At 38.0% G+C, this 10,000-nt stretch overlaps 1 protein-coding gene across 3 annotated transcripts in view; it reads left to right on the forward strand.

The window, feature by feature from the left end:
• LOC138007108 (cytosolic purine 5'-nucleotidase-like) overlaps positions 1-10,000 on the forward strand; it is a 169,366-nt gene that overhangs the window by 96,293 nt on the left and 63,073 nt on the right. For all 3 annotated transcript variants that reach the window (XM_068853836.1, XM_068853837.1, XM_068853838.1), the window contains 4 exons: positions 4,859-4,907; positions 6,393-6,450; positions 6,671-6,767; positions 8,699-8,752. In XM_068853836.1, coding sequence (XP_068709937.1) covers positions 4,859-4,907; positions 6,393-6,450; positions 6,671-6,767; positions 8,699-8,752 — 258 coding nt within the window. The remainder of the gene's footprint in view (positions 1-4,858; positions 4,908-6,392; positions 6,451-6,670; positions 6,768-8,698; positions 8,753-10,000) is intronic.

Here is a 10,000-nt window from a genome sequence, read left to right on the forward strand (position 1 = left end):
GCTCAAAACTAACGAGCAACCCGGCACTTTCAAATGCGCGCGCTCACGATGCAAAACTTGTCTTTTCATTGTTAACACTAGCAAGATATCGGGACCTAAGCGATCTGTTAAGATCACCGATCGTTTCACATGTACCTCCGCAAATGTCATTTATTGCATAACCTGCACGTTATGCAATAAATTATACATTGGTGAGACAGGTAGACGACTAGGTGACCGATTCCGCGAACACCTTCGCGATGTTGAGAAGAATGACAAGGATGCATCCAAGCCAGTCGCTCGCCATTTTAATCTGCCTAACCACTCCAAAAAACACATGGCTATCTGCGGCCTTTCCCTACATCTAGGTACGACGGAAAGCCGCAAGAATCTGGAACAAAAATTCATCTTTCAAATCGGCACCCTTAATCCTCACGGTATTAACGAACGCTTTTCATTTAACTAATATATTCCTATTTTTCACGTTGCCATGTTACCACCAATAGCGTAGCTCCTACTCTACTATAAAAACTACACGTAACCCATAATCCCTCGATTCGCTCTGACGAAGGGCTAACGCTCGAAACGTCAGCTTTTAGAATCTCTGTACGGTGGCCAATTTACATTATCAACTCCGTTGATAAAACCAAATTTTTGTATACTACTTCCCCACCGACGCAGCACCACAGTTTCTTTAGAAACTACCCCTTCATTACTAAAACATGGAATGACTTATGCACTAGTCATTTGTTTCCCCCACCCCTTGACCCCCGGGGATGGGTCGGGAAATTACATTTGAATGGTTGTAAAGTAGGTGTATTTCCACTGGGGACTAGAGCAGACAAACACACGTAATTCCCCCACCCCTCTGTTCCTAAAAGATTCTGAGTCATCAAGGAAATGTTAGGGAGATTACCACAATAAATATACAGTTCTTGCCATTTGTGTGTGCCACATGAACTATATAAGGAACGAAACAAAAAAAAAAAGGATAGGAACAAGACAGGAATAAGCGACCAATAAAGAAAAAGTTTAGACATGATTGCTGTTCTTTTATTTTTTACTGCTGTAGTTTGCACTCTGGGCAAAACCAGACTTCTGGGGGTGTCCTTCCGATTTCAAGCGAGGTCAAGCATGACAGAAATTCAATAATACCTGTTATTTGTCACGGTTATTTTGATGTAAATGAGTTCCAAACACCAATAAAACAATAAGCAAATGATTGAATACATGATTGATGACATAAAAATAGTGCTAAAATGCGATAAATTAAAACCACAAAGCGGAGTCTTACCTTTTTTACTTCTCCCGCCGCCATATTGATTTTGCAGGTGTGAAAATACTCATTACCATTGCTCTTCGTTTCTTTTCAGTCCCAGTCCTCCTAGGTAAGAATTTACCCCTGTATATCCCTAGAGGGGTAGGGCAGAGGAACGAAAATCTTGTAATTTCCCTACCCCCTAGAGGCGTAATTGTGGCGTAATTTCCCCATATGTCCCCACTATCCCCGGGGGTCGGGGGGTGGGGGAAACAAATGACTAGTGCATTACAACCACCTCAAAAAATTGAACAACCACCTCGACAACATTATTATTATAGATTTTACCTGGACGTTTCTCGTGGTTGATTGTGGTTGACAATAAGATTCTAGGGGGAGCTGGAGGTTTTATTCAGGTCACGTATTTCATATGCGTGACGTATTGTCATCTCGCTTGTTTAAAGAGGCATTCGATTGTTTGCAAAAGAGGCATTCGATTGTTTGCATGTTGAATCTTTTGAGGTGGTTGCAGGTCGTTCCATGTTCTCATAACTACGAACTATTCGCAGTTAACGACAATTCGAAAACTGCGAAATATGATATGATACATGCGTATTTATGTTCAAGACCTACATCTGTAGGCCAAGATCAGGGCAGCCATCACACTACCAACGTCGAAACTTACTGTAGCTCTCTCTGGCAAAACGAAATTTTGCACGCATTTTGAAAGAAGATTCGTCTCACCTTTCAAAATTTCGTACGCATTTTGAACGAAATTTTCGTCTCTCCTTTCGAAATTTCGCACACCTCCAGAGGGAAGATTCGGCGAAATTTCGTCACACTTTCCGAAATTTCGCCAAAGCAAAACGAAATTTCGCACTTCTCCTGAGGGAAATTCGGCGAAATTTCGTTAGACCTTTCGAAATTTCGCTCAACCTAGAGGAAATTTCGCATGTCTCCAAAGCGAAAGTTCGATAAAATTTCGCCGAAATTTCGTTGAGAACAAAGCACGAAATTCGACGAAATACATTACTTTTGCACAGTACTGTATAAATGGAATAATCAAAGCCTTAAGAAAATGCTATGAAAGGATAACAGAAGGACATAAGTACTTACCTAGACACGAAAAACCCAACAAGGGTGACTATTAAGGACCTCTAGCCCACTATAGCATCGGTCAAGGGCAGCAATACGAGACACAACAGACCCACCGAGGTTGAACGACAAGGACCTGAATCCCATGCTGTAAATGCATAGTTCTTGAACATCAATACATCCTGTGTACCTGAACACAACAAACCCACCAAGGGTGATTATCAAGGGCCTCCCGCCCATGGTATGAACGCATTGCTCACGAATATCAAAGCTTCATGTATACCTGGACACAACAAACCCACCAAGGGTGATCATGTATCAGGGGCCTTCAGCCCATGCTATAAACAAATTGTTCATGAACAGCAATATTTTATATGTACGTATGTACCTAGATGCAACAAAGCCACTGAGGGCGATTATAAAGGGCCTCTAGCCCAAGCTATAAATGCATTGGTCATCAGTGAACATCAATACTATAGAAGTGTGCGTAGACAACAAACCCACCAAGGGTGAATATCAAGGGCCATTCAATAGCCATGTTATCAAAAACATCGTACATGAAGATGAGTGCATAAAGAGACATAGGAAACTCGTCAGGGGTAACAATACTAAAAACTATAAAATCATACACGGCTAAGCTAACGACATAGGAATCAAGAACAGCATAGAGACATAATCGTCAAAAACGCGAGGGCATCAAGGCCAAGCTATCGCTCAATATCAACACACTAAACGAAAGATAACTCAGCGATCGAGAATGACTAACAGAGACCCCGAGCCTATGCAACCCAAACGAAAACTTTACAGCATAAAACACAAACTAGAGGCTGTGCAGCTACACATCAGAAAACCACTGAGGGTGAATGTCAAGGTCGTTTAGGTCACGCTCGCACAGCATGGTTCATAAAGTCAATACTCAGCGCATACCTAAACAGAACAAACCCACCAAGGCCCACAGGGACACTACCCCCAAATAAACAAAAAACTTAAATCATAAAGAACAACAAATAACGAGACATAACAAACTCAGTCCCTAGGCTGTATAACCCAAATGAAAGCATGCAGCAAAAACGAAAGGTAGAGCATGATGTACAGTAAAAAACTAAAAAAGGCTTTTGTCGAAAAGAACTGGAACATCTGGAGGAAAAAATCCCCCCAATGGACAAAACGACTCCAGGAGACCAATGAAAACATAGGCGCGGCCAACAACAGGCGAAATTCCAAAGTGGAACCGGCTGCAACAGAAGCTTGGATGAAAACAACTATGGAGGTTAAACAGACAGGAGGGCATAAGAAGCTAATATCTATGGACCAGTCCAGAGCAAAGGCGTTCAGTCTGAAAGACCCAGGCTGATAAAACCTTGTAATAAACAACCTTCTCATGTGTCAAACCTAATGCATAAATTACTTTAATTAATGAATTTTTCAATATAATAAAAGTTTGAGTGATCTCATCTTTTGGCTGAGTGTCAGTGTTCGCATTATGTAACGCCATTTTCCCATAATACAATTGGTAAAGGCAGCATACGCAGATTGTGGATAACATTCTGCTATCTGCGAGAGATTCTCAGTTTCCTCAACAAAGTCTTTGACTTTGTGTGATGTATATTCTTCAGCAAACAATGTTGCACCAATCATTGAGCCAAGCATCTCATGTCCTTCGGTTGTTACTTTAATTCCCGCTCCTTTAAAGACCTTAATTGCCTCTACCTGGAACTGTGGTTTAACAATGAGATGTGTTTTACTTGCGTTTGGATAGAATCAATTGACGCTTATCTTACACAGCTATTGTATTGCGCTTGTTTTAGCTCAGCCAGTCTTACACCACACCCCCAGTGCCGCCTTTCTCACCCATTGTAATCAGAACCCCATTGTTCTACTCATCGTAAACATGTATATATAGCTAGCTAATAATTAAGTCTGTTCTTCATTACATAATTCCCTGTGAATCACACTGAGGAATGGGATAGAAAACAGGCGTGAAAACAAGTTTTATCTCAAGAACAATTAACGCTTATCTTACACAGCTATTGTATTGCGCTTGTTTTAGCTCAGCCAGTCTTACACCACACCCCCAGTGCCGCCTTTCTCACCCATTGTAATCAGAACCCCATTGTTCTACTCATCGTAAACATGTATATATAGCTAGCTAATAATTAAGTCTGTTCTTCATTAAATCTTCCTGATGAGTGCATACGCTCGAAACTCAGAGTCGCAGGGAATCTTGTGTATTTTCATTTAGTCATTTAATTCTATTTCATTTAGTCATGTATTTTCATTTAGTCATTTAGTTCTATACACCACTCTACACAAACGTGTATTGAGCACTCTTTAGCAGTGTTTGCAACAGTTTCTTATGATTATTAATAATAATAATAATAATAATAATAATAATAATAATAATAATAATAATAATAATACTTGAAAGGCCTTTCAAAACACTGAGGAATGGGATACTCCTGTGAGACAAAAGAGCAACTTCATGAGAGGGCAGGCTGCTTTACATGATTTTTGTCTCATTTGCAGGCAGACTCTTCAAGATACTACATTTTGAATACCTTATTTAATTTGCCAGGTAAAGAATTTTACTGTCACTGCTACCGTGATAATGATTTTGTTGCCCCCGCTTTAGTTTGCTTATATTTGGTTTTTCAACATGTACATTGTATTTTAACATGTATTCTACTGGTGTGTTGTTTAGGGTGCGTTGCTAAGGATGTAATGGTTAAATAATTCCAGAGAATTTGGCATTTTTTTGGTCAATTTCCAACTTTTGTAAACCAATGACCCTAAATATGATGTCATCATGCCCATGGTCACATGACCAATAAAAGAAAACTCTAAATTTGTCTATGCGCTACACAATCCAGAGTGTTAATTTCAGTCAGTGGTTTGATAATTTGTATTTGTTTTTGAATCCAGCGAATTAAACATGGCTTTCTTTTTATTTTGAAAATTGTTCTTTTTCAAGAGATAAATAATGCTGAAATACCTATAACATTTTCAAGAAAGATGATTTGAAAAAATCATTGCTTAGCTGTATTCTGTATTTGGCGTGAAAGGTGCCATTTAAAAAAAAATTCAATTCAATTTAAAGACCGCCGGAAATTTAGGTTTTTCTCAAACGGGAAGTCAGTTTGTTTTTTGTTGCGTGCACAATTGATCTGAGAACGAGCGCAAGGAAGGGCGAGGAAAAACCTTCAATGCAAACAACAATTAGGAGATTGTTGTAAAATTTTCCAGGTCGGTGAGTGTGTTTTCTGGTTGGCCCACAATATGATGACATCAGTTACCGGAAGTATCATTTCACTTCCTTAGCAACTTGTGAAAAATCTGTCTGCATGTGGGCCCTTAATTTAAGAACATGGTTCAAGGTTTGTGATACTGCAATAGGTGATATAATTATACAGATTTTTAATAAGTAAAGCATTAAGTCTTCACCTGAATGTAATCATGAATAATGGTTTTCATGTCAGCTATTATAAATTGATCAGCCTCAGTTGATTAGTGGAACAATTTTTAATTAATCTAGGAAATTGAATGAAAAACATTCATTGATTCGGTGGGGATAGCGAATTTAACAATGAAAAAATCTCTACTAAAAACTTAACAAATCGAAAGTGGTTCAGCATTGTCTGTACACTTATGGACAACGATATTCGTCATCACAGTGGTCAAAATGTTGTGGACTCACGAGGCGCAGCCACAATTCCTCAGAATAATATAAAATATATGCTAAGGCTTGAAACATCATCTCACAACCTTTCTTTTGGTGGTTAATTTACATGTTCCTTTTAATTATTAACTAAACTTGTTGGATAAAACCAGAATATTGTTTCACTTTTCTTCTGAAATTAGTCACTTCAGTCGTAGTGTACACCTATAGTATACTAAGTTGTAGTTAAAAATTCTCCTTGGTTAACAATTTTTCAAACTACATTAATGTTGTAGTTTGTTTTTTTCTCTCCTTCAGTTTTGACTGTGATAATGTCTATAAGACAAAGGAAAAATGTTAACAACTGTAACAAAGTCATTCTCATATTGTGTTGAACATTCGTAGAAACAAATCTCCTGGCTTGTTTAGTGGATTACTTTGACAAAAGTCCAGACTTCAAAAGGTTTGTGCTTTGTTGATAAACTGTTAACTGTATTCTTAATCTGATTTCCAATGAATCGAACTGCCACATACATGTATAATGATGTGAATATAATTAGTATTTTTTGGTGGAATAAAAATAGGGAAATTTGACATTTCAAGATGGCATCCTGAACACTTTGCTTTTTGTTGGTGTGACCTTGGTGGTAGTAATTTAAACGTGCTTGTATTCTTACCAACAGAACTAGGAACGGTGTACTAAGTTTTGATGAATTGCTGTTGACATACAAGAGTATACACCAGGATGTTCGAGCAGCAGTTGACTGGGTTCATGACAAGGTGAAGAAGATTAAAGCTTACTAAGATAGTGAAACTTGTGCATATTACTGTCGAGTCCCATGCTCTAAAATAGTTGGAAGATAGTTTGGGCAAAGTTAAAGCTTTAGGCCACCTTTGATATCACCATCTTCAATATGTATTGTATTAGTCTTCCACGATAGTTTACTCTCTTGTTTTTCTTTTGCCTCTTCTGGTCATTCTGGACAAATGACCCAGCCAAAGAAGTTTCCTTTTCCCCGAAAGACAGGTCACTGTGCATACCTCATTTTAGCTTCGTTTTTTTGCTCAGAACTGGCAGTAAACAATCTGTAAAAGACCAGCTTGCTGTGAAAGCTGATCTGTTGGCCATGTGTTCTGCAGAGCCCAGAATAACCTTCCTGCTTTGCCAATCCTTTGATTGATCTCATCATCGATTTGGCCTGGCATAAGCTCTAATTGTACTTCCAACACAGGAAGAGGATCCTACATGTAGCTACATGTACTTTTTCCAGGTCACTACCATAAATTATAATTGTCACTTGTACACTATTTTGATACTTATTTTTCCTTACTCCTGGTGGTGCAAAATTACTTTTGCACAGGACTGTACTGTTGAATTTTTCATAGTGGCGTCTGGTGCACAAAGTATAGAAAGTTAACTACTGATGCCAGTACCAGTACAGTCGACTCCCAAAATTATAACTCGATCCCTTGCTAACCCGAACCTCAGACTAACTTGAATCAAAATCAATTTCCCCTGGATTTCTGTCATACATTTACCGCAATTTTTCCTTTGATAACTCAAATCTCACTCTAACTTGAAGAAAGTTTCATTTCCTGTCAGGTCATTCTCGCCATATTTTTACCCAGGATAACTGGAACCATGTCTGTCAGTGTGTGACAAATCAAACAAGCAGTGCACTGAAGTCGAAAACATTTAAATTAATTTGAAGCAGCAATGTAATCTTTATTCTTTTCAAAATTACACAAAATGTGTAATTGTTTTTCAAGAATCTGAAAGGATAAATATCTCGTCTGCACATGACCTGCCAACTCGCACATACTTTTGTCAACAGGATCCTTTAAGCATAATCTTGATGAAAGGTACTATAAGCAGAGCACTTTTCCATGGACTGAAAGAAAATTTGTTGCAGTCAAGTAGATTGCTTTCTTTTGGATTGGAGCTTGCTCATTATACTGCATTGTACATGTCTAATCTTGTCGAGGTTTTGAAATGAATCCAATCATCCCAGACATCCTCTTGCTCCTCAGGAAGCAATATGTATCTGTGTGCCATCACTATGTGACAGCTGTAGGCATTCTGAACGAAAACCATGTGCAACTTGTTCTTCTTGCAAGACCTATCTACTTTACGGGCCAACTTAACTTGATTCTGATTTCTGCACAGCCACAGCAGTCTATAATTTCAGCTCTGCAAACCTTAGCATTCAGTAATGATGACCTTTTGGTTTTAGAAATACAATGCAATACAATACATGTACATACGTTTAAATTAATAATTGACCACTCCCCATATGGGCTTTTCAGGGCCATTGAAACACTTATCACAACAGAACAGAACACCCAGCAACAACTTTTAAGAATCATAACTGGCCAGAGGCAAGCAACAGTAGTTGGTAACCATAATGTATAAATTTATTATAGTTCAGTTAAGTACAATGTAACTCTGTCCAAGTAAAACACCTCTTTCCCCCCCACAAAAAAAAAAAAAAAAAAGGAAAAAAACCCAGGTCCAGGCGGTGCTCAGACTTGGACTTGGATCTTTTCTGATAATAATAATTAAAATTGAAACTGCTTTCAAATTAATGTGGTTCTTCCAGTTTTGAAGGGGGTACTGTACTTTTTAATAGTAGTTACAGAAAATAAAGTTATTACCTACATGTAGGAATTCATTGTGTCTGTTTCCTTGTTCTTTTGCGATAAATATGTAGGGTACACTCAAGCAACTGACTGTGGAAAATCTTGAGACATATATTGTCAGAGAGGTTAGTTTAGAGGGAGCCCTTCCAATCTGTCTGTGTGAAGTGTACTTTAACTTACTTTTCAACCAGCAACATTTTATTGTAAAAGAGGTAATATTGGTCATCATGGTGGTAAATATTAAACTTAAATTAAATTAATGATAAGATGTATGATCATTTGTCTCACAAGATTTAGTGCAAGAAATGTGAAATGAATAATGAGAATTTAGGTTTTTCTCAGTAGAGAAACTACAGTACTGTTGTTTAATGGAAGCTGCATGTCCTCGATAGTTTCGCGTATTTGGAGTTGTTACTTTGGTTAACGCATCCATATGCTACAGGGAAGACATTTTTTTACAAACATTGCCTTTGTTATTCAAATGTGCCAACCACACAAACAAAAGACCCTTTGTTTTGACCACCAATGAGGCTCTGGTTGATACACTAATGACGATAGCTAACATCAGTGATATCTTCCCTGTACAGTGCCTTGCCATACTTTGCACAATAAAATTAGGCCAGACAAAACTCAGATTACTCGAAAAAAAAAAAAGTGAAAGAAACAGTCCAAAATCAAGAAAGAAACCACACAGTCCTTCAATAAGAATTTATTATTTTGACCCTGAAAGCTTGTTTGCACGCCTTCTAAACCAAACACTGCTGAGAGGTGGGCTCAACTGTAATAACAGTTATTTAGTTACTCTTTAATGTGGCAGTCATCTTGTTGTAATGTAGTTTAGTGTTAAGTTGCCAGTGAATAACGCCAATTCAATATGGTTACAACAAACTTTCCTCGTTCCAAAGTGGGTTGTGGTTGGTCTTATTGTTATCGGATGTTTCGCCCGAAAGCCTGTTCACCTGACAGAGATTCGCCAGGAACTACAGATGATTTGCCCGATGATATTTAATTGACTTAAACTGGTACATAACAACAATCATAAGATGAAACCAATAAATAAAGGAGAATTTTAAACTACCTACGATAGTTCGAGAAATACACGCAACTTCGCTGTTTTTTTTTCTGGCTGGTTAATAATTACCGGTATGACTTTCCTTGCATGCAAAGTAACATTTAAAATCATTGTTCTTACGTAAGTCATATATTAAGTAAGTTGGCGACCAAAATTTTCCCATTAGTTGCCAGCTGACACCTGGGCAAAAAAGTTAATTTCGAGCCCTGTTAATTACTTCATCGGAACATTTGATGGCACTTTCTATCAAACCGGCGAAAAGTGAATAAGGAATCTTTCGCGAGGAATCGAAAAATTAACA

This window comes from Montipora foliosa, chromosome 6 (assembly GCF_036669935.1).
Source record: "Montipora foliosa isolate CH-2021 chromosome 6, ASM3666993v2, whole genome shotgun sequence".
Classification (NCBI taxonomy): Eukaryota; Metazoa; Cnidaria; class Anthozoa; order Scleractinia; family Acroporidae; genus Montipora; species Montipora foliosa.